The sequence below is a fragment of the Prionailurus bengalensis genome, chromosome B1, assembly GCF_016509475.1.
Source record: "Prionailurus bengalensis isolate Pbe53 chromosome B1, Fcat_Pben_1.1_paternal_pri, whole genome shotgun sequence".
NCBI classification, from domain to species: domain Eukaryota; kingdom Metazoa; phylum Chordata; class Mammalia; order Carnivora; family Felidae; genus Prionailurus; species Prionailurus bengalensis.
In genome coordinates, this window is record NC_057344.1 from 52,688,549 (window position 1) to 52,714,733 (window position 26,185).

At 39.6% G+C, this 26,185-nt stretch overlaps 1 protein-coding gene across 2 annotated transcripts in view; it reads left to right on the top strand.

Annotated features, from left to right (window-relative positions):
- BLK (BLK proto-oncogene, Src family tyrosine kinase) overlaps positions 1-26,185 on the top strand; it is a 79,149-nt gene that overhangs the window by 34,235 nt on the left and 18,729 nt on the right. Inside the window, exon 2 of one of the 2 annotated variants that reach the window (XM_043565235.1) lies at positions 24,467-24,575. In XM_043565235.1, the coding sequence (XP_043421170.1) occupies positions 24,468-24,575 (108 nt within the window). In that variant the 5' untranslated portion in view covers position 24,467. Of the gene's footprint in view, positions 1-24,012; positions 24,576-26,185 lie in introns of those variants that run through there. The other variant, XM_043565241.1, reaches the window with a different exon arrangement.

Here is a 26,185-nt window from a genome sequence, read left to right on the forward strand (position 1 = left end):
ACCAAAGCGTTCATAGTGGTTCTCTACACGTGGTAGGATTACAGATGATTTTTATTTTGTTCTTTGCATGGATCTGAATTTTTCTGACTTTCAACATGCATGTATTACTTGCTTATGAAAAACTAGGTTAAAAAGTAAAAGACAGAGGCACCTGGGTGGTTCAGTTGGTTGAGCATCCAACTCTTGATTTCGGCTCAAGTAATGATCCCAGGGTCGTGGGATCAAGCCTTGCATCAGGCTCCGTGCTGAGCATGGACCCTGTTTAGGATTCCCTCTCCATCTCTCTCTCTGCCCCTTTCTCCTGCTCATTCGTGCTCACTCTCTCTCTCTCTCAAATAAAATGAATAAACAAAAACTTTTTAAAAAAGTAAAAGACAACTTCTTAAAAATAAATTAACTTTGTGAGTATAAACAGAATAATAACCTTTATCGGAGAAAGTACAGGGAAGGACATACTCACATCCTGTGATATGAAATACCTGAAGGCTGATTTGGCAAAATCTGTCAGAAAATTAACATGTTATGGTCTTGGGCCTACCAATTCCACTTTTAGGACTTTTCACCTCAACCAGGATTAATAGAGGACATGAGCAAAGGGCATCCTTGCAGCTCTATTTCTGATACTAAAAAGATGGAAACAGCTTGCGCATTTCCAAAAGGAATGGTACAAGAAGTACGGGTGCCACTTTCCAATAAGACGCCTTGCAGCCTTGCCTGCTATGTTACAGGAAAAATGGGTCCTGACATGAACAGATGGCCACGATACACTCTTTTAAAAGCAGGTCACAAAACAGGATGTAGATAATGATCCCAGCTTTGCTTTTTTAAAAAAACTGGCGATGGAAAATTACATACCAGAATGCTGATAGTGGTGATCTCTGGATGATGGTGTTGTAGGCAATTTTTACCTTCCTCTCTGCCTTCTGGATTTCCTGTAACAAAAGCAAATTATTTGTGTAGAGAGGAAAGCATATTTAACGTGATTCTTAGGAGGCTGAGTCCTCCAAGCAGAGGTGGAACACATAAAGGATAGAATTCTGTCCCCTCGTTCATCCTTTCTGACGTCACTCAAGGACACACGTCCCCATGTATTTTTAGGTAATTGGCTAGTTTCTTTGTTTCTTAACTTCACATTTTAAGATGATGTTTAATGGTATCACGTTTTTGAGTGTATTTAATACATACGTGTGTGTAACATGTATCCTGTGTTAAGTGTGTTTAAGCCAAACCGCACCGAGGTATGTAAAGCAAAAACATAAAGTCCTCCAGTCCTTTGGCTTGTGAATGTCATTCTCAAGAAGTGGCTCTGGTAGCAGTTTCATTTATACGAAGGGCTTCCAGACATTTTCATTTGCAAATATATTTATACACCTCCCTGCCAACCGCCCCCCACCCCCCGCCACGCCTCGTTTTTCTTTTCTTTTTTTTTTTAATTTTTTTTTTCAACGTTTATTTATTTTTGGGACAGAGAGAGACAGAGCATGAACGGGGGAGGGGCAGAGAGAGAGGGAGACACAGAATCGGAAACAGGCTCCAGGCTCTGAACCGTCAGCCCAGAGCCTGACGCCGGGCTCGAACTCCCGGACCGCGAGATCGTGACCTGGCTGAAGTCGGACGCTCAACCGACTGCGCCACCCAGGCGCCCGTCTTTTTTCTTTTACACAACAAGGATCGTACTATACAAAACATCCTGCAATCCTAGTCTTTCACGTCACAGTAATGTATTCTGGACATTTGCCTTGGCTCGTTAGATCTCTTCTTCTTCTACTAATTTATCTACCCACTCATTTACTGAGCTAGATTTTATTATTATATAAGTTATCCATGAGAATTGTTTTTCAAAATGGCAACAGCCCCAAAAGGTCTCAGTTGAAGAGTAGAAGTTTGCCTCCCCTGCCATCACCACAAAAATCAGCAACGAGGATAGTTCTTATGGTTGGGGCGCCTGGGTGGCTCAGTCAGCTCAGCGTCGGACTTTGGCTCAGGTCGTGATCTCACGGTTGGTGAGTTTGAGCCCCGGACCGGCTCTGTGCTGACATCTCAGAGCCTGGAGCCTATTTTCGGATTCTGTGTCTCCCTCTCTCCCTGCCCCTCCCTTGTTTGTCCTCTGTCCCCCTCTGTCTCAAGAGTAAACAAACATTCAAAAAAAGAGAGAGAGAATAGTTTTTGTGGCTGAATCTCTTTTTTCATTACCTTTAAAACTTTAAAGAATACTAACACTTTTAAATGTATCTCTGGGCTAATTATATTGATTTCCACCATGAAAGATGCAGAGGGCACTTCCTTACCTTCCTTCTGCCTGTATCCTCTCCTCTCCTACCCCTAAGCTTTTATCAGTTATGTTTCATCCTTCTCATGATTGACTTTATGATTTAAACTAATATATTTAAGTCTTTATACCTTGATTCATCAACTTTAAACTGTATCTACTGACCCCTCCCTCCCAACACATACACGTCCTCCTTTCAACTTCACATCCTACTTTTTGTTCTGTTCCTATTTTTACATAGGTTCCCAATGTGTATATTCTATTCTGTGCCTTTGTTAACTTTATAGTACCTTATTGACAGGTTAATACTCAAAATTTTAAAAATTGAAAACCAGGCATTATAATATTTTGATTACGTGAATCATTTCTGTAGAATCAAGCCCAATAATTGGAAACACAGAGAAGGACCTATGACACCCTGTTATTAAAATTTGTCATTTGAGGAGGAATTTTCCAAATATCAAGGTTTAATGAAGCCTCTTTTGTTTTCCTTTATGTATCTGGAGTCACACTCGGCTGCCGCTATTTCTTATATCTCACACGCCATCCTCTGTCTTCGAAACTTTTTTCCCCCATTTTTTCTAGAGTCATCTATTTCATATCATAGTGTCATTGGTTTTCCCCTGTGTATGTGTGGGCTTGTACATGTATGCGAGGGGAGATTTCATTGTTATCAAGGCTTCATTTAAGATGCCTGGACAGGAGTAAGTCTTTTCTGTCATGCTATGAACTCAACCCCACACCCCACCCCACCCCCCTGCCCAGAATACGCAATGCTCAATACCCTTCAATAGATTTTAAATGCTCTTTTTAAAAAAAAGTCAACTTTAATAAGGTATAGATCATGTTTCATAAAATTCACCCATTTTAAGTGTACAATTATGAGTTTTACAAATATGTTCACTTGGATCAACACCACAATCAAATGTGAAATATTTCCATCGCCCCTCCCAGTTTCCTTAAGCCTCTTTTGGTTCAATCCCCTTACCCCATCCCTTTGCCCCTGGGAACCACTGATCTGCTTCCCGTTACTATAGTTTGGCCTTATACAGAGTTTCATCTATATGGAGTCATACAATGTGTTTTCTTTTACATTTGATTTATTTCTCTTAGCACAATGCTCTTGAGATTCACCTATGTTGTTATAGTATCAGTAGTCTGTTACAGCCACAATTTTAAAAATATTTGGAGAGAGAGAAAATCGGGGAGAGGGGCAGGGAGAGAGAGAGAGAGAGAGAGAGAGAATCTCAAGCAGACTCCATGCTCAGTGTGAAACCTGACTGGGGGCTTGATCCTATGACCCTGGGATCATGACCTGATCCAAAACCAAGAGTCCCACACTCAACCGATTGAGCCACCCAGGTGCCCCCAGCCACAATTTTTTAAATTCATTCATCAATTTCACTTGGGAGCTAATATGAGTAAAACTCATAAACAGAGCCGTACAAGTCTCTCTGTGGTCATATGGTTTCATTTTTCTTTGATAAATACCAGAAATGAAATATCTAGGTCACAGCATGAGTTCTGAACCTGTTATCTAAAGTTTCTGTTCCATTTCACCTTTGCATCAACATTGTAAGAGAATGGTGGTTTCTTCGCAGCCTTGCTAGCACTTGGTATGATCAATCTTCAATTCTAGCCATTCAAGTGGGTGTGTTGGGATATCTCATTGTGATTTTAAAAGTCCTTTTCCTAAAAATCGATACCCTTGAGCATCTTTTCATGTGCTTGTTTGCCACTCATGTATCTGCTTTGCTCAAGTATTTGTTCAAATTGAATTTTTGTCTTCTTTTATGAAGTTATAAAATGTATTTATATATTTTTATATCAGATATATGTTTTTCAAATATTTTTTTTTTCCTATCTGGGGTTTCCATAGCAGTGTCTTTTAAAGGGCTGACATTTTTAGGACTCCTGGGTAGCTCAATTGGTTAATCCTCTGACTTTAACTCAGGTCATGATCTCATGGTTTGTGAGTTCTAGACACACATCGGGCTCTGTGCTGACAGCTCAGAGCCTGGAACCTGCTTCAGATTCCGTGTCTCCCTCTCTCTCTGCTCCTCTGCCACTCGCACTCTGTCTCTCTCTCAAAAATAAATAAACATTAAAATAAATAAATAAAATAAATAAAGGGCCAACATCTTCCATTTTGAAAAAGTCTATCGATTTTTCTTTTATAGTGCATGGTTTTATATTCTAAAATATTTTTTTACCTAAGCTAAAATCAAAAAGATTTTCTGCTATATTTTTTCTAGAAATACAATGTATATATTTTTTAGCACCTTTTAAGATTTTTTTTTCCTTTATGACTGGGTTTCAGCAATTTGATTATGATATAACTTAATATAGTTTTCTGCATACATGAGGTTGATTGACTATTTTGACTCTTTGGGTTTATAGTTTTCAACACATTTGGAATTTCCACCTTTCATTTCTTCAAATATTTCTTTTTCTCTTCCAGCCTCTTTCTGATAGTCCAATTACATGGGTTTTTTTGGCTATGTAATACTGTCTCACAGCTCACCAGTGCTGTTCCTTTTTCCCAGTATTGTTTTTTTCCTCTGTGCTTCACGGTGGATAATTTCTACTACCATACAAGCTCATTGACATTTCTTCTACGGGTCTAATGTGCTATTAATCCCCTCTAGAGGTGATTTTTGGTCTGTTTGTTTTACAGATCGTATTTTTAAAGGTCGATTTAGGTCTTTAGGTCTTTCTTTTCTCTTCTCATTATAATTCATTATTTTCAGTTATATTCTTGAGCCTATTTATATAATTTGTAATGACTGTCTTAAGGTTCTTGTCTACTAATTATACAGTCTGTAATTTCTAGTTCTGTTCCTGTTGATTCATGTTTCTGCTGGTTACATGTTATGTTTTTCTGCTTTTTTTTTTTGCATGACTAGTAATTTTTCTTCTCTTTTTAAAAAATTGTATAGTTAACCTACCATGTTATATTAGTTTCAGGTGTACACTATAGTGATACGACAATTCTATACATTACTCCGTGCTCATCAAGATAAGTGTACTCTTGATACCCATCACCTATTTCACCCATCCCCCACTCACCTCCCCTCTGGTAACCATCAGTTTGTTCTCTGTATTTAAGAGTCTGATTTGTTTGTTTGTTTGTTTCTCTTTTCCTTTGTTTGCTTGTTTTGTCTCTAAAATTCCACATATGATGGACATCACATGATATTTGTCTTTCCCTGATTGACTTATTTCACTTAGCATTATACCCTCTAGGTCCATCCATGTTGTTGCAAATGGCATGCCTACTAATTTTTATTGGATGCCAGGCACTGAATTTTATGAGTGTTGAATATTGGTGTTTCTTTAAAGAGTATTAGGCTTTATTATGGCACACTATTAAGTCTTTTGTGGACCAATTTGATCATTCCAAGGCTTGATTTTAAGCTCTATTAGAGCCTGTTCAGAGCCTTTATTTTACAGCCAATTTAGCCCCACTATTAATGCAAGACCTTTCAAATGACTTTACCCAATGCTGTATGTACTGTAAAGTCTCTCTACTCGGGATGGTGGGAAGTTGAACTATTTCCAGCCCTGTGTAAACTCTGAGAATTGATAAGACTACTATTTGCTAGTGGTTCTTTCTGGTGGTTTCATGCATGCATAAACTGATATTCAAGAGAAGGTCAAAGAGTGCACCCCTCTGTGATCTGTGGCTTGTGTGCTCTCTTTGTGAGCAGCTCTTTTTCCCCCTTCTGCTGGCAAATTCTAGACAACATGGCCTTTTCACACTCTGATCTCTGTTCCCTCAACTCAGTGAAACCCCTGGGTTCCTTAAATCTCTGGCTTAGGAACTGCTTTCTGGCAGTAATTGGGGCAATTATAGGACCTCATTTGTTCTCCCTTTCCCAGGGATCATAATTCCATGCTGCCTGTTGTTCAATATCGGAAAATAGTTTTCTGTCTAATTTTCTACTCATTTTGGGGGATACAGCAATTCCTGTAGAATTAACTACTCATGAGTGGAGGCAGAAATCTCTTGAGATATATACGATGTAGTCTTGATGATTTTTCTGAATTCCTGCATTTTCAAAACTGTCCTTATCTTCAAACTGGGTTGATCATTTTACTAGGTATGAAATTCTAGGCTTGAAATATTTCCCATGAGGAACCTTCAAAGCCTGACTCTATTTCTAGCATCAAATCTAATGATCATTTGACGTACATTCCCTTATAGGAAAACTCTTTTTCTAGAGAGAGAAATAGAAAATTGTAGGGCCTCATATGTATTCTTGGAGCTCTAACATTTTTATCAAATATGTTTATATATTTTAAAAATCTTTTCAGTTATCAGAGGGATCTTTCCATTTTAAGACATATTTTTTTTAATTCTTGTAAATTTCTTTTATTATTTTTACATTATTTATTTTCTATAGTTTTTAATTCCTGTTCTGATTCTCTCCTTGTATGAGTCGAACTCTTAGTGTTATTTTCCTAATGATTATTTCTTAATTTCTCTTATATGAATTGATCATATATTCATCTTTTTTTTTTAGTCAGTAGACTTTACCTTTTGTAGCTTTAGGTTTACCGAAAGAAGAATGGAAAGTAGGGAGAGTTATCATATACCTCCCTTGCTCTTTCTATTATCCTCCATTATTAATATCTTACATTCATGTGGTACATTTGTTACAGTTGATGGACAATATTGATACATTCTTATTATCTAAAGTCTATAGTTTATATTAGAGTTCACTTTTGGTGTTGTTCATTTGGTTTTGATAAATGCTTAACATGTATCTACTATTACACTATCATAAAGAATAATTTCACTGCCCTAAAAATCCCTTGTGCTCTATTTACCTCTCTCTTCCCCTCCTGAATCCCTGGCAATTACTGATCTTTTATTGTTTCTATCATTTTGCCTTTCTAAGAAAGTCATCAAGCTAGAATCATACAGTATGTAACCTTTCAGATTGGCTTCTTTCACTTAGCAATATACATGTAAGCTTCCTCTATGTCTTTTCATTGCTTGATGGCTCACTTTTTTTTAATGTTGAATAACTTTACATCATCTGTACCATAGTTTCATGTCATTGAGGGAAATCTTGGCTGCTTTCAAGTTTTGGCAACTATGAATAAACATGCTATCAACACGCACATCAACATGCACATCATGTTGCATGCACAACATGCACATCATGTGCATGCACAACATGCACATCAACATCAGCATGCTATCAACATGCACATGCAGGTGTTTGTACAGACCTAAGTTTTCAACTCCTTGGGTAAATTCTGAGAAGTATATTTGTTCAATCATATGTAAGAGTATGTTTAGCTTTGTAAAAACTGTCAAACTGTCTTCCAAAGTAGCTGTATCATTTTGCATTCTGACCGTTAATGAATGAGAGATCCTATGGCTCCACATCCTCACCAGCATTTGGTATTGTCAGTGTTTTGGATTTTAGCCATTTTATTAGTATCTTACTGTTGTTTTAATTTGCAGTCCTCTAACAACATATGATATTGAGTATCTTTTCATATTCTGTTTTGCCATCTGTGTATCTTTTTGTGGTGAGGTGTCTGTTCAGAACTTTTGCCCATTTTTAAGTTGGGTTGTTTTCTTACTGTTGAGTTTTAAGAGTTCTTTGCCTACTTTGAGTACCAGCTCTTTATCAAATATGTTTTGCAAATATTTTCTCACAGAATGTGGCTTGTCATTTCATTCTCTCAATAGGATCCTTCACAGAGCAGAAATTATTTATTTTAATGAAGTCCAATTTATCAATTTTTTTCTTTCATGGACAATCATGTCATCTGTGAACAGTTTATTTTCTTCCTTCCCAATCTGTATACCTTTTATTTCCTTTTCTTGTATTATTGCATTATCTCAGAACTCCAGTATGGTATTGAATAGGAATGGTGACAATGAACATTCTTGATTGTTCCTGATATTATACATTATCAGGCTACAAGTATTATAGTAAAGAAATCAGTGCCTCCTCAGATCTGAACCAATAGTTTCTTCATATGAATCATTTTCAAGTTTGGCAAAGAGGCACATCTGACTTTGCTAGCAATAACTGACCTTTAAATTACAGTTCTAAAGGAGCAAGGACTCAGCATAGAATTCGTTTTAAAAGGGAATGAAAGGGATACCTGCATGGCTCAGCTGGTTAAGTACCTGACTCTTGGTGTCAACTCAGGTCATAATCCCAGGGTCATGGGATTGAGCTCCACGTTGGGCTCTGCACTGAGCATGAAGCCTGCTTAAGATTCTCTCTCCCCCTCACTTCTGCCCCTCTCCCTTGCTCATGTTCTTTCTCTAAAATTAAAATAATAATGGGGTGCCTGGGTGGCTCAGTTGGTTGGGCGTCCGACTTCAGCTCAGGTCATGATCTCATGGTCTGTGGGTTCAAGCCCCGCGTCGGGCTCTGTGCTGACAGCTCAGAACCTGGAGCCTGTTTCCAATCCTGTGTCTCCCTCTCTCTCTGCCCCTCCCCCACTCTCACTTTGTCTCACTCTGTCTCTCAAAAATAAATAAATATATAAAAAATTAAAATTAAATTAAAATAATAATAATAATAAAAGGGAATGAAAAAGTGTCCCTCTTCTCTGAGTAAAAAGAAAAATTCATTCTGACTTTTTAACTTTTTGGCTCCATTCCCTGTTAGTTTGGAAAAAAAATAATGCTTTTCCACTTGGCATCAAGGAGGACAGAAGCATCTCAGTTTTCATTAGCATGATGTGTAGAGTGTCCATCCCCTAACTGGACCTCATTGCCATTGAGTTCCTTCTGAGCTTCATGGAAAGATTTTTTTGTTAATCAGACTTCAGGAGCCAAGGAGGCCATTTATCCAATTGACTAAAAAAATATAGTCACTTCCATTTCAAAGTCTGTTAAGTTTTATGCTTAAAGAAGTCTTCAGTAGTTGATCAAAAAAGTCGTATTACTTCATCCTGAGTTAAGTTGGGTGAAATGTGTGTTTAGTTTCTACTTATTTAGAAACTGCAAAATAGGACAAAGCTGCTATGGAAGAATCCCTTTCCCTTCTTTGGTATATGTAGTTCAAATATTTTTGTTGTTGTTACATTTAAACTATATCCATGTACATTAGTCTGTTTTGGACCCCTCTGCTTGCATTAAACATAGAAATAAAATCATTAATTTGAAACAAACAAAAAAAAGAGTCATCACCAAGCAAGGTCAACTAAGTTTTTTTCTCTATTATCTTTTAAGAGTTTATAACTTCATGTTTTACATTTAAGTCTATGATCCATCTTAGTTAATTTTAGTGAAAGGTATAAGGTCTGTGTGTGTGTGTGTGTGTGTGTGTGTGTGTGTGTATGTTCATATTCATATTCTGGCATGTGGATGTCCACTTGTTCTAGCACTGTCTATTGAAGAGAATATACTTTCTTCATTGAATTGCCTGTGCTCCTTTGTCAAAGACCAGTTAGCTATATTTGTGGGGAATCTATTTCTGTGCCTTCTGTTCTGTTCCATTGATCTGTGTATCTATTTGTTCATCAATACCACAGTGTCTTGATGACTCTAGCTTTATATTAAGTCTTAAAGTTGAGTCTTCTGACTTTGTTCCTCAATTTTGTATTGGTTATCCTGGATCTTTTGCCTCTCTAAATAAACTTTAGAACCAGTTTATTAATATTCACGAAATAACTTGCTGGGATCTTAATTGGGATTGCTTGAAAAGTATAGATCAAGTTGGAAAATCTGACATCTTAATAATTTTGAATCTTCCCATCAATGTACATGGAATAGTTTTTCTTTTATTTAGATCTTCTTTGATTTCTTTTATCAGAGTTTCATAGTTTTCTTCTTGTTCATATTTTGTTTAATTTATAGTTTACAATTTCATTTGTTTGGTGTAAATAGTATTGTGTTTTTAATTTTAAATTTCAATTATTTATTGCTGGCATATAAGAAAGCAATTGACTTTTGTATATTAACCTTTATTCTGCAACCTTCCTATAATCATTGATTAGCTCCAAGAGAGTTTGTTGTTGTTGTTGTTGTTGTTGTTGTTGTTGTTGATTCTCTGGGATTTTCTACATAGACAATTATGTCGTCTGTGAACAAACAGTTTTTTTTCTTCCTTCCCAATCTGTATACCTTTTATTTCCTTTTCTTGTGTTATTGCATTATCTCAGACCTCCAGTATGGTATTGAATAGGAATGGTGGCAATGAACATTCTTGATTGTTCCTGATATTATACATTGGTCTTTTTATGTTATTTTCTAGGATATTGCTTGACTTTATATTCTAGATCATTAACTTGGAACGTCCATTGTACCCATCTTAATATTTTTCAATCACATTTTTAGTTTACAATAATTCCTCTTTTCTAACAATAATTTTTGTTTTCTCACATCAACATATTCCTCTTAAATTTATACACTATCCTGTATAATCTCTCTAAGGACACTAATTAGAGGTTTTCTTAAAAGTCACTTTCTGCATTCTGTCTCTGCTTTCTCCTGAACTATTCTACTTGTTTATTTTTAACCCTATATTTAATATTGCTCATTTTCTTCTGATTCTTTTGACACTTGGGTTGCTGTTTATATTTATGGATAAAGCACTTTGTTCTGTATTGGTAGTTGATATGGATTTACTCTGCAGCTGTGCAAGACTAGTTCCCCACAGGCCCCTTCCCTGAATGGAATGACAGTCTGTATGCACCTTGCATAAATTGTATGGGACCTCCCGAAGGTGTGAGAAATAAGAAGGCAATAAGATTGTATTCTTAAAAAAGCCATACAAGGTTTGTAAAGCTAATCATAATGCTTGGCACCAATATTCATGTTAGTTACTATAACTGTCCATGGTCGTCATGACGGTGGTTGTACCCAGATTTGTAAACTTAATACCTGCTGGCACTTCTAAGTCCTTTCCAGTCAAAAAGTGCTACTTTTATGAAGCACAAACTACATGCCAGCCTCTTATGTATACGATCTTTATTCCTTGCAATAATTCCTCAAGGTTAGCATACTATTTCCATTATGCAGGCAAGGAAACAGAGGTTTGGATTAATAAATCACATCATTCTATCAAACGGCTATTAAGCAGCAAATCCAGGAGTCCACACAATTCTGTGAGTTTCCAAAGTCGGGAAGTACTCTCTGCATCACACCTGCCACATTGTCCCTCACACACTATTAAGGAGTCAGGCCTCTGTGCTATGACACCTCGCTGGCTGAATTTTTTGAGCTTAAATTGCATGCATTTTTACTCTTATTTTAATTCAACTTGTTAGCTTCAGGCAATAATTCCTGAGGGATTTTTTTTTTAATCTGGCTCTGTTAGTTTTTCCTCTCATTTTATGTCTTCCGAAGATCTAATGAACAGAATTTTTGAGTCTGCACACAAATTGCTAATAAAATATTAACTAAGAGAGGCTGAAGATAGAACTCTGAAGCATGCCACTATAGTCCTTCCTCAATGTGAGATCAATCTATCCTTTAGCACTACTCAGTAGGGTGGCTCACTCAGACACAATCGCCTGACCCTGGGATAACAAACCTGGCCCAAAATGAGACTTACAGCAGTAATTATAAATAAATGAATCTCTTGAAATTCTCCAAGATGCTCTTCCTTTAAAAATTTTTTTAATGTTTATTTACTTTTGAGAGAGAGAGAGGGAGAGGGAGAGAACACAAGCAGGGGAGGGGCAGAGAGAGAGAGGGAGACACAGAATCAGAAGCAGGCTCCAGGCGCTGAGTTGTCAGCACAGAGCCCGACACAGGGCTCAAACCCACGAACCATGAGACCATGACCTGAGCCGAAGTCAGATGCTTAACTGATTGAGCCACCCAGGCGCCCCACCAAGATGCCCTTCCTATCCTAAAATCCTACCAGAATCCACCTTCTCTTGTCTAGCACTCCTACATAACTTTCTAATCAGTTTCATGTTTTTCACAGATGTCATCATAAGTGTCTTATTTTCATTACTTCCCATACTTTGGAACAGAGTGGGTCAACCAGACTTTAAAGACAGATAGAATTGTTTTTTAAATATATGGCTCCCTGTGTGGTCTTGAGCAAGTCCTTACACCTCACTGAGCTTTGGTTTCTTTGCATGTAAAATGGGAGGGACTGCATCTGCTGTCAGGCATAGACGTACTGTACATAAAGAACACAGCACAGTGTCTAGCCTTGAGTAGGAAAGAGCACAAGGCACTGTGCTAGTCATCATTAGCATTCATATTTTCATGTATTGGCAAATCCTGCAACAAAGACTTTTATACATTAATTCTAAATCTCCGTATCTCTAGCTGGACACCTGTGTCTCTAGATCCATTCAATAATCACGATTAACCCCAGAGGCCTGAGACCCTTGTCGTCTTTTCTTTTTCTGTCTTTAACCTTTTCCAGGCTCATCTTTGAAAGTATAATAGAGTCAATGTTTCCAGTCCAAGTGTGCACATCCTACCCCCAAAACCTGGTAGATAGAAGTGTTTCTCTGCACAAGCCTGCCTTCTTTTTACAAATTCCGTCTCTGGGTTGTGCTTAATCAACGTGGGGGAGGTGGCTCGAAAAGCCTGAATAATGGATAGTGTCTTTTTAAAGAAGTTCAAATCGTGAACATATAGATCTGAAAAGATACCTGTGAGCTCAGTGGGAGAGAGCAAGGCTTTGAAGGCAGAGATGAGATTCAAATCCTTGTTCTGTTAGTTTCTGTACCTCTTTCTTCAGTCTTCTGTCTGAGGACGAGGAGGAGGATGGTGAGTCTGTTTAGCTCATACGCTCATTTTGAGGTTTCTGAGATACAGTGTGTGAAAGTCAATTGCAAATTGCCAAGTATCATAGAGATGCCAGCTAGTATTACAGAAAGGGAAGTTTATTTCCCCCTTGTCAAAATCTTGTAGAAATATATTAATATGTAAGGAATGTATATGTAAGGAGGATAGAAGAAATTCATTTCATTTAAAGACAAGAAGATCACTGGCAGGAGAACTGTAAGCATTATTTATGAGGCACTCATATGAAGAAATACCCAAGGTCGGCAATACTTCTAATCCTTTTTACAAGTAATACTCCAAAAGTGCAGCCAAATTAAGAAAAGGTCTTCGTGGGGCCCCTGAGTGGTTCAGTCAGTTAAGTGTACAACTCTTGATTTCAGCTCAGGCCATGATCTGACTTTCTGAGATTGAGTCCTGCGTCAGGCTCTATGCTGACAGTGTGGAGCCTGCTTGGTATTCTTCATCTCCCCCTCTCTCTGACCCTCCTTTGCTCTCTCTCTCTCAATAAATAAATAAAATTAAAGAAAGAAAGAAAGAAAGAAAGAAAGAAAGAAAGAAAGGGTCTTCATGAAGCAGGGTTGGTGAGCCTGTCTGCATCAGCATCATTGGGGACACTTGTTAAAAATGGAGACCTTGGAACCCCACCTTGGCCCCAATATCAGAACTGGGCCTCAGGAATTTGCAAACTCCCAAATGTTTGTAATGCAAACTGAGATTTGAGAACAGTTAGGCTAAGGAAGCATAATGGACTCCATTAGACAGTAGTGAACTCATGATTTGCTTTTTTTGGTTAATTTTTTTTTAAAGGAAAACAATGCAAAGAAATTTAGAAATTACAAAGTAGAGTAAGGCTCATAGTGCCATGAATACAAAGCACAACAGTAGTTGTATTTATGTTTTGCCATATTGGTGGCATGTTTTAATTATCACTACTGTGAGTGTTTTGAAAATATAAATTTGCATGGTGCCTCCAAAAAAAATAGTTTTATTCACAGGTTAGTAATTATAACAAGAACTTAGACATCAACACAGTGCCATTTTTCCTCATAATTGCCTACCAAATTTCAAGCTTCTCTGTCAGCAGAATCAAATGTCAGTGACCCAGTAAACATGTGTCTGTAGTTTACTTAACACAGCTTCACAAGAGTGCTATCTTCCTTCCTGAAGCTTTGCTCAGCACCCTCAAACTTTTTACCACTTGAAAATCTTCTTTATGAATTTTACCATGGTGCGGAGCAAATTTCCACAGTGGAAAAATTTTCACTCTACAAAACTGAAATAGCCGCATGTGTGTCTCCTCCTCACTGTGCCTAAATTGGCAGCCACTTTGACCAAGAGCACAACCACGTCGTAAGGTGTCACTGCTAGCTTGCCCCCTGGCAGGGGTTTGTATGTGCCCAGGTGCTCCACCTACTCAGCCAGGAGTTACAGCTCTGTATCAGGTCCTATACCAGTGGTGGGCAAATATGCTACTGGTATTTAAAAGTATCACACAAGGTGTTGACTGAGGTTTCTTGAATAATTCTGTCATACACTCTACAATCCAGCCAATGGAAAAACTCTGTTTCCTGAATTAGGTTCCTATCACCATGTCTCTGGGAAAGCACTGTTTCTCTATATCCAAAAACTATTCAACCCTGGTGGAATTACGCATGGCATTTTTTCTTTCTGATCTTTTACTTTCTCAACTAACAAACGTGGAAAGAATGATGGAATGAGAACATCAGTATTTAGTAATATTTAGTAACCCTTAATGGAAACATTAATTGAAGTGCTGATGAGAAGCTTGTCAATGGAGACGTCAGACCAGCATCACTTGAACCCAGACCTGTCTTAGCATCACTAAAGTGGTGCAGCCAGACAGTGTGAGCCTCCTGATAGTATGTGATATTGAGCACGTGCTCCCTCCATAAGACATCCCCATGAGAAAAAGATGAATCTAGGTCTATGGAGCCCATAGAGTTAATTCTATGTACTACGAGTAGGGAGATAGAGAAACAAGTCAACACAAGGAAGCGAAATCTAGAATGTAGAACCTTCTATAGGACCACCAACGTGTTTTTTTCAAATTGATGGCACGAAACTAACCCAAGTAGAGGGTGCAGGCTACTCCAGTTGAGGGAGAGACATAACAATCATATGTGATGTAGGAAGCTTGTTTGAATCCCGAATTGGACAAACCAACAAGAAACCACTTGTGAGACAATTGGGGGAATCTGAATATACACTGGACGTTAGATAATGCCATGGAATTATTACTAGCTTTTTTAGGTGTGATAACAACATTGTGGTTATGTAAGAAACCGTCTCCACATTTTAGAGACACGTGCAAAATATGTGGAGGTAACATGGCATGTTTCAAGCCATTCATTTCATTTCGTTTCAAAAAGCTCCAATCCTTTTTTTAGAAAATTATTTGTCCTCAAATATTTCAAACAAGAAAATAATTTTTAAAGATAATTATTGAATACGGGTGATGAGTATGCAGGTGTTCGTTATACTCTTTATTTTTTATATTTTGAAATTTTTCGTTGAAAATAGTTTTCACCCAAAAAACTGTATCTGAATTGTCCTTTATGGTCTAGCTAGTGTTTCCTCCCAGGTGGAAGTGATTTCTTCTTGCTGAGTTCACAAAACCTCTCTTCTTTATATAATCCTGCTTACCTTGAATTGCTGTGAGTTGCGTATACGTCTCACCTCTTTATCCTACCACGAGGGCAGATTCCTTCCTTGTTTCCTCTCTCTGTCTTTGCCTGACACAGTACATAGTTGGCAGCGACTGAATGAACACAGCGATATAGAGTTTTAAGAGCCAGCACTACTACTGTTTTATGTTCGCATGTGGAGCGATCCATATTATTCAACTTGAGCTATCCTGAACTTGAGACTCAAGAAATGGGTTTCAATTCAAGTTCTTTGGCTTCTTCTTTGATTAAGAGTTGCAGGGCCATTACTATAGTTTTCTCATCTAGGAGGTGGGCAGGACTTGGAATGCTGAGACGTTGGCAAACACTCCGTGAGGACTCCACGAGAGAACTCACTGAAGGGAAGACACTATCTCAGCATGGCAGCCAGCACCCCGGGTGAGACCTGGCTTTGCTAATAGGCTCAATGCTGTTCCACCTCAATGCCTCCCTTCCATGTCTGACAGGTCAAGTCAGAAAGATAAAGCTTTCAGCTAATAACAAGGCAAGGTGTTTCCAGATTGCAGACTTAGGAGCTAGTCAAAACTGGAGGTAAGGCCATCCGCACAAATTACTAGCTGTTTGACCTGGACAGACACTTCATGTCCCAAGTTCATCTCATCTGTAGAAAGAAGGTAGTAACACCTATCTCACACAGTTACTGAAGAAATCATTACTGATAATTTGTAAATGTGGAATAATAGTTAAACCTTTATTAAATACTTACTGTGGTCCAGGCACCATTCCAAGATGTCCTAATAGCCTGTAGTAACTAATTTAACCTTTACAACACTCTGTTGTAAACTGTTATCTCAAGACTAAGAGACAGAAGTTAGCAAGTTAAGCAACTCGCCCGAGGGTACCCAAGTAGATAATAGCAGAACCAGGATCCAGAGCTCAGCATCCTTATCTAGTGTGCCATGTGGTGTCTCTCCAACATGACAGTGTATGTAGCATGTCTGGCTTTGGGTGTGGCACATGGGGAACACTCAACACGTTACAGCACCTGCTATTGAAAAAAGAAAACTAGAGGGGCACCTGGATGGCTCACTCAGTTGAGCGTCCGACTCTTGGTTTCACGTAGGTCACGATCTCATGGTTCTTGAGTTTGAGCCCCACCTCAGCCCAGAGCCTGCTTGGGATTCTCTCTCTCTGCCCCTCCGCCACTAGCCCTGTCTCTGTCTTTCTCAAAATGAATAAATAAACTTTGAAATAAAAGGTAAACCAGAGTTTACCTGAGCTTTCTGTCGTAAAATTATATGCACTTCACAGCTAACTTCATGCATGAGACTTTTTTTCCAACCAAATCATCCCCCTGCCTCTAAAATAACATGCCTGGAACAGCCAATGTGGATAAAGGGACTCAGAGCCATCAATACTCTTCTGGGCCACACGGCACCCACCATCCACATTGGCCTTTGTCCCCCTGCCCATCTCCACCACCAAATACCCTGACTTCCAACACCAGGCTCTCGGCACCCTCCTCCTAAAAAAAAGGTAGGAAATCCCAATGGATCCCAGGGCCACCTTTGGGCACCATGAAGCCCTGGGAAGGGAAAATGTCACCCAAGTTGCTCTGAGTGGCCTCTAGTTAAAGTTTATTTACCACTCTCTATGCTCTGTTCCTTTCTCTCCCTCATCTTGCTAGTTTGCATGACAACCGTGAGAATTATGTACAGGCTGTCGGTCTTGACCTTTATAAAACATACATCTTTGTGTGTCAATATCCCAAAATATTTTCCGTATGCTGCATTTGAACCTGAGCACGTCAGCTGGTGAATGAACATTCCCAGCCTCACGGGGGCCTGCAACTGCCTGCCTGCAGCTCGCTCTTGGCAGGACAACCATTTTCGCCTGGGTAGTAGTGTTTGCACAACTGTTTTAATGTTTTGGTGCATTTTTCTCTAATTTTACACAAATTAGTCAAATAGTCATTGAACTGATGCCCACGATAATGGGTGAGTGCATCATTAAAAAAACATCTGCAAAAGACTGAAAATAGATTGTGAAGATTTGCCAAATGGGCAAGACGTAACTGAGAATTTCGTAACGTGGTTTAATTCTGTAGAAAACTGCTCCCTCCCCACAAAACAGCAAAGTCGATCGTTTTGCTGTTTTTGGCATTCACCTTTGAGTATGCTTTTGTGGGAAGGCTTTATGTACAAAAATGAGGAACATTTCATACCTCCCTATTTTTGTAGAGGAGACTGAGACTCAGAGACATTAAGGGACTTGCCCAAGTTCACACGGCCAATGCCTAGCTTGCTTTTGAGTCCAGGTTCCTTGAACCGCTGTCTTCCCCCCACTGCACCAGGGAAGGGAGAAATGTGCTTGAGTGTGCCTGAACTCCAGAGCGGCCCACAGGCCTCCTGGCTCCAGCAGCAACCCCCGAGGTCTCTCCTCCCAGTCTCTCCTCCGGATGGAGGGCTTCTGAGGCAGGTGGCAGCCCCCACAGAGGAGAGGACTGGGTATCTGAACCTGAACCTGAACTGTGGGTCAAGGGGGATGGAACCCTAGGCAGGGATACCTGTGCACCTGCTTCGAGCAGCAAGTTCCAGGCAGCACTGGGGCAGAGAACACCCTCCGGCTCCTGGTTCTGCCACCCTCAGTGTGACCTTAGCAAGCCACCTCGCCGCTTTTATCTTCAGCCATAAAATGAGGATAATCGTAATCAAACTATGGATGCCTTCCTGAATATCACATAAATCGTATATGCCAAGTGTTTTTCTACCTGTGAACTGCTGGGCAACTGCTGGGTAAATAAAGGGTTTCTAGTTTCTCTATTTTTAGTTGCTGTTCCACCACATCCTCTGTCAGGCCGGGGCTGTGTGTCGGGCTTTGAGCATCTCCCCTGGGGCAAACACTGATCTCCCCGCTCTGGTCAAAGTCTGCACAGCGGGGATGAATCCACGCCAAATAAACAAATAGAAGCCTCCTTCTCTCATCTTCCTCTCCTCTTGCCACCCCCCCCCACCCCACTACACACACACCCACAAGCACACACACATGGGTACGTCCCCATGCTTGCTCTGTCATGCACACACACAGGTGCACAAGTGCGCGCTCTCCCCCCCCCCACCCCTCTCCTTTTCCCTCCTTCTCCCCCTTCCCTCTCTCTTTCTCTTTCTCCCTCTCTCTCTCTCTCTCTCACACACACACACACACACACACACGAACTCACACCCTTCTCTCCTCTGTCTTTCACCACTGGAAAGACCAGTGCCTTCTCAGTGCAGCAAAGCCATCTGGAACCACTGAGGACCTGCACATGTCACACTTCAGTTTTGCAAGGACTTCTGCATTTGCTGGCTCCACCCAGCCTGAAACTGCTAAAATATCACAGCAGGGTGGCAGCCCAGCACCCAGACGCGGCTCTGGTGATCAAATGGCCTTCTGAGTAACTCTAGTCTCCAGTCAGAACCACTGGGGTGGAGGGACCCATAGCGAACCTATGTATTTATAAAAACCACGGAAAAGCATCCGTATATATACTGCTAAGGAGTCAAAGGACAAAGAAGTGTAAGTAGTGGGTGATTTCATTTTAGGAATTTTACTGCATGTCAAGTTATTTAGATGATCAGTTGTGTTGTTTAAATGGACATAAATGTTTGCTCAGGAAGTTTAAAATTGGTGGCAATATGGAGTCCAAGCTGGGAAAGTTCTAGAAGCTGTTGCCTGCTAACACTTCATTAGGCCAGGAGGCTGGGAGAGGTCGGAAAAGGCGTGAGTCTCAGGCAGCCCTGGGGGCTGCTCAGTGGCCATTCTTGAGAACAGGGGCTGGCCCTGCCTCCAGGCCTCATGACTTTCTGTAGCTGGGCAAGTCGTCCACATTGTCTTGATTTTTCTGCTTGTAACGACAATATATGCTTACTATTAAAAAATTCATGGAACATATGAAATTATAAGAAAGAAGGTAAAAGTTGCATGAAGTCCTGTCACCTGATAAACAACATTAATATTTTCGGAAAGATCTTTTGGGGGCACTGCTTTGCATCGACACCTACAACATGCATACACACACACACACACACACACACACACAGAGTTTTTGTAATTCACTTTTGTTTTTTTACCCTTCCACCTCCCTTGTCTGTTTCTACCTCCCCCATCAATAACGAAAGTAAACAAGTTTGTGTTTATCCCCCAAATGTCTCTCCACATAACATAAAAACATATGCATATGCCTACCTATAGAGGTTTCTTTTCTCATTCTTTGGTATTTCCAAATATGGGATAACTTCATGCACTTTTTTGAATCTTGCTTTTCTCATGTAACAGCATGTTGTAGAAATTCCTCTTAAAAATTTTTTTAATGTTTATTTACTTTTGAGAGAGAGAGAGAGAGAGTATAAGCAGGGGAGGGGCAGAGAGAGAGACATACACAGAATCCGAAGCAAGCTCCAGGCTCTGAGCTGTCAGCACAGAGCCCAACACGAGGCTCAAATCACGAACCACGAGACCTAAACTGACCTAAACTGAAGTCTGACGGTTAACCAACTGAGTCACCCAGGCACCCCAGAAATTCCTTTTAGCTTTACCTGTAAAGATCTAGCATATTCTTTTTAAGAATTGCATAATATTTAGTCACTTTTAGAATGCAGATTTATTCAAATGGTGAGCAGTTACAAAATTTTGTTTTGTTTTGTTTTTTGCAGCTATAAATATTGCTGCAATAAGCATTTTTATATCTCATACATTCGTATATAATGATGTTTTGATACTCTGTGAGATTCCCAGAAGTGGGATTGTAAACTGAAAGGTATATGCATTTTTTAAGTTTTTTAAGTTTATTTATTTTGAGAGAGACTGAGAGAGTGAGAGAGCAAGCACAAGTGGGGGAGGGACAGAGAGAGAGGGGGAGAGAGAATCCTAAGCAGACTCCGCGCTGACGGCACAGAGCCCAACTTGGGGCTTGATCCCACAAATCATGAGACCATGACCTGAGCCAAAATCAAGAGTCAGATGCTCAACCGACTGAGCCACCCAGGTGCTCCTGTATTTTTAAGTTTTAATAGAATTTTAAAAATTTCTACATGGTTGGTAGCATTTCATATTTTATTTTTCTAATAACTATTTATTATGGCCTTACCCCTATTTGGATTCAACAATGAGTAAGACAAAGATCCCAGCCCTCATGGAAGGCTCATCTGAGAAATACAGTGGAGAAGAAGAAATGAAATAACCATAACTATAATAAATACTTTAATTACAGAAATGTATGAAAACACAATTCTCCTTTGATTTACCATCAACAACTGATATTATCACTCCTTTTCTTTTTTCCCCAAACTTATTGATAGAATGTGATATTTTATTATCTTAATTTGCATTTTCCAACTGGTAAGTAATTTTAACATTTTCACATGTTTATTTAGCTATATGGATTTGTGTTGGATAAACTGCCTATTTATATAAACTTTACTCATTTTTCTATCAAGTAGATTGTATGCTAGACCCATACTTCTTGTTAATTTTCATGAGCTCTGTGTATATTATAAATAGACATTTATCTATGGTATGGTTTGCAAATCTTTTCCCCAATCTGTTGCTTATGCACTGATTTCATAACGTTGTTGTTTTTTGTTTTTTGTTTTTTTACCATAAAATACCTTTTGTGTTTATAAATTTGTCTTTATGTTATCAACATGTCTTTTTGTCCTCTCTTAGCTTCTGGCTATTCTGTCTTTGTTAATTGCTATCTCTGAACTCTGGATCATATGTATAGTCTCCTAAATTTTCTTTCAATTAAATTTTAAAAAAATTAATATTTTTTTTAGTACACATGGAGTTTATTTTTTAATATGGTGTGATGTAGGGGTCTGATTATATTTTCTTCTAGGTAGACAACCATTTTCCTAGTACCATTTATTAAAAATAAACTATCATCTCTCCATTGAAGTAAAATGCTACCTTTTTCATATATGCAGTTCCAAATGTACTAGAATCTGTTATATCTCTATTCTTATTCCAACTGTATGCTATTTTGATTACAGTGTTCTTTTTCATAGTTTTAAAGCTAGATTAAAATTGCATTTGGTCATAGAAAACTTCAGATGATTTTATCCAATTAAAAATTGTAATTATTATTGAAAGTACATTTACTTTATCTTAGGAATGAGGAAGAGGACATAATCAAGAAAGAGAAGAGATTAAAATAATTCAAGACAATACTACCTAAAACTTTATGGCAACAAATTAGAAAATGTAGAGGAAATCAAAGGTCTCCTAATAAATCATATAATCATCAAAATGGTGCAAAGAGGAGGAAAAATAGGAACCAACAAATTCCTGTAGAAGAATTGGAAATGAACTTGAAGATCTACTTTTTGGTTTTCTTTAACTTTTTAAATTTATTTTACATTTTTTTCTTTTTGAAGATTTTACTTATTTATTTTTTAATTTAAATTCAAGTTAGTCAACATACGGTGTAGTATTGGTTTCAGGAGTAGAACTGAGTCATTCATCTCTTACATGCAACACCCAGTGTTCATCCCAACAAGTGCCCTCCTCAATGCCCATCACCCTGCCTCCATCAACCCTCAGTTTGTCCTCTCTATTTAAGAGTCTTTTACGGTTTGCCTCTCTCTAGGTTTTTATCTTACTTTATTTTTCCTGCCTTTCTATGTTCATCTGTTTTGTTTCTTAAAGATCTACTTTTTAAAAAGACTTCAGAGCAGGGGCACCTGGGTGGTTCAGTCGGTTAAGCATCTGACTTCATGTTGTGATCTCACAGCTCGTGAGTTTGAGCCCCATGTTGGGCTCTGTGCTGACGGCTCAGAGCATGGAGCTTGCTTTGGATTCTGTATCTCCCTCTCTCTCTGTCCCTCCCCTGCTCATTCTCTGTGTCTCTCTGTCTCAAAACTGAATAAACATTTAAAAAAAAAAAAAAGGACCCCAAAACAGATGACTTACTGGCTGAGTTCTATCCAGCCTTTAAAGAACAGAGAGTCTCAGTGTTATTCAGTGATTCAAAGCCATAGGAAGAAAGATGGAGAACCCCCTAATATTACAAAGTCAGCATCATCTTAATGTTAACTCCTCATAGACAGACCCCACTTGTGAATATTGATTCTCATTTGAAATAAAACATTAGCAAATAGGATCTATCCATGTATCTAAAAGACTAATGAACTGTAAACAAATAGCTTTTATTTTAGAACACAAGGATTTCAGTAGCAGAAAATTTATCAACATAATTTATTACATCAACAAATTAAAGAAAAGGATCATATTAAAAGACACTAAATAGGGTACCTGATAAGATTCAGTATCAATTCTTAATAGAAATCCATAATCCCTTTTCCAAAATTCTGATAACAAGAAATCTCTGAAAAGTAAAATGTTGGCCTGTAACTTTGGCATTTCATTTGCTGCTAAGGTTTATGCAAACTGAATAAAGAAACTACTTGAATACAGAGAAGTGCTGTTCTTTACAAATGTGAAGTATTACATGTTCTGTACACGAAGCACGCTCAAAAAACAAATTATGGATTATTTGTTATTGGGGATCTCTCTCCTATATTTAGAATTACTCCAGTCTTTCTTTTTTTCAAGATGAGTTTGAGGAGAATTAATATGAGACATGTGCTTTCAACTTTCTAGAAGAAAACATCATTGCATTTTAGTAAATATAAGACACCGCTATTTGGAAGACTAACATTTATTCTATGTATCACTAAAAGAGAGGGAAAAAGGATGCTGCTATTTATGAATCATCGTCGGGTGTAAAACACATCGCAATTTCAAGAGATGTTGAGTGAAAAAAGGTGCATCCCGGAATCGATGAAATATGAACACATGTGAAAGCAGTCAGGAACTCTCCATCAACCACACGGCCCTTCCGACAAGAACAGGGACTCAAGGTCCTTTCCTCTATAAATGTCTGTGTCTTGGGGATGGGCCGGGTGTGAGGTGGAGTGCAGTGGTCTGGGGTCAGCCAGGGCTCCACAGTTCGCTCTTCGTTGGTTACTGGTTTGACCAGGAACCAGCTATTTAACATCTCAAAGCTCAGTCCTCGGACAGGGATGATGCCTACTTACACTTACTTTAGAGTTAAAAGGATGACATGAGATAGGCTTTGTGAAGTTCAAGAGTAAGTCCTTCCTAATAGCTGCCCCTGGAATAAGGGCGGTGCTGATGTGGTGGTGTCGGCTGTGGTCTCTGGCATCTTTCCCACTTCTATAACTCTATGATCCTTTACCCAAGAAAAAGCTTGGCCGATCTCTCTCACTTATGGAAGACTCTGATATTACTGAGAAGACGCTGTTGGCCTCACACGCCTATACCATCAGTGTGCCCTGAATTTATAGCATCTCATCTGAAAATCTGAGTGGGAAAGAACCTCAGACATGTCCTAACATGGACCAAGAGAGGAACTTGACCTTCCCAAGTAATACAGCCAGTGGCAAAATGAAGGCTAAACCCGGACCACCAGGCACGTTGGTCAGACTCTTTCTACATGGTTCCTATCCCCAAGGCACTAGGGCTCACCCCAGAAGTTTCTGGCAGTTCGCTCAGACCTGGATGATCTCTGTCCTAAACCCAGTCATTTGTCCTGTCTGGTCTACTTCTTCCTGCTCTGGGAAAAAGAGATGGATGCAAACTTAGCTTGCCCAACCGCTTACTGGCTTCATGTTCTGATTTTGGCCTTCACTGCCCCTCCCACTTCCGCCCCACCTTTCTAATTGGCCACCTGGAAGGAGTTGGGGGAGCTCTTCTGTACTGAGGCTCTGAAGACCTACTCACATCACCAATCTGCTGTGTGCTCTCCGACAGGATGGGAGTGGTGAGCAGCAAAAAGCAGGTGAAGGAGAAAGGTAAGGGCCTCTGGAGCCCTGTGAAGGTCAGCACCCAGAGCCAAGATCCCCCACCACTGCCTCCCCTGGTGAGTGATGGCTGTTCCCAGCTGGGGAGGGAGGGGAAGGAAGAAGAGCAGGGAGCAAGGACGGCTCCCTGGGGGCTGCTGCTTGTTTCCAGCCAGCCCAGAGCCACCTCTAGAGAATTCAGGGCTCTGACAAATCGGCCCCCTGTCACTGCCACCAAAACATGGCACCAACCTCATGTTGGTGTGGCAGGATAGTGGAACATTTAGCAGCCAGATTGCCAGTGTTTACATGGATTTGCTGTGTACTTTGAAGCAGGTTACTTAACTCCCCCATGCCTCAGTTTCTGCATCTGTAAAATGGGTATAATGAAAGTGCCTTTCTGACAGGGATGCAACAGTACATGTATTATACAACTGTGCAATCCCATTATATATTACCTTTACACAGGATCGGGTTAGTTTCCAATAATTCTTACCCAGTTTTCATTTTGCAAGGGGAGCCTTGAAGAGAAAAATAAATCAAAAAGGTCAGCTTGAGAGGAGGGTGTGGTGGGAAAGGGTCTGGGGCGTTTAGCAACATCTGCTGCCCTATTCCCACCCAGAAGCTCCTGGAGGTCATTGTCCCCTTCCTGGAGCTGGTGATGCAGTTCTGTCTTGTTTACAAAGCGTTTAGCACCCTTGCACAGAGGCTACTCCATTCCAAAAGTGCGTTTTTAGATGATTGTTTGTGACACCCCCCTCCCCCACCTAGCCCCCTACCCCTTTTTGGTTTGGGCAGCGGTGAGTCATGCCTGGAACCTGCTTTCTTGCTCTCTGCCTCGAGGAGCACATTCAGCTGGTCATCACTTTACTCCAACAGTGACCTGATGAGGGGTGGGGATTGCTAATCTCATTTCTTAGACCACTAGGCATTTTATCTGTGTCCCAACGTAATCCAGGGCTTGGCACAGAACAATGAAATGTTTGTTGAATGAATGAATGATGGCGGGGTAAACTCAGATTACATAGAGTAATATTAGCATATTACTTATGCTAATAAGTAATAGAACCTGGAATGTTTTTGACTTTAAAAAGTCACATAATATATACTAATTATGGAGAAAAATTGTAAATACTCATTATCCGACTCGCCAACGATACCCAGAGTTCGCACTCCAGAGCTCCTGCCGCCAGACCCTTTTTCTCAGTGTTATTTATATTATGTGTTTGTGTTTTCTTTCTTGTTTAAATGTTTATTTATTTATTTTGAGAGCGAGAGAGGGAGAACGAGCAGGGGAAGGGCAGAGAGAGACGGAGTGAGAGACAATCCTAAACAGGCTCCGTGCTGTCAGCACAGAGCCCAATGTGGGACTTCGTCTCACAACCGGGAGATCACGACCTGAGCCGAAACTGAGAGTCAGACACTTACCCCACTGAGCCACCTAGGAGCCCTATGTGTTTATATTTTCAATTGAGCCAAACTATACATACCATTTTGCAAAATGCTACTTCAAAATTATGTTCGGTAAATATGGAATACAAAAAAAGAATATTCATAACATGAATAAGCTGGCATCCCCCACACCCTCCTCCTCTAACCCTGTGTACGGTCCAGGGACTGTGTGAGATGGCAGTGGTACTTGAGAGTGGTGGCACCGTGTGCACGATTTACCTGTGCAACCTCCTGCTGA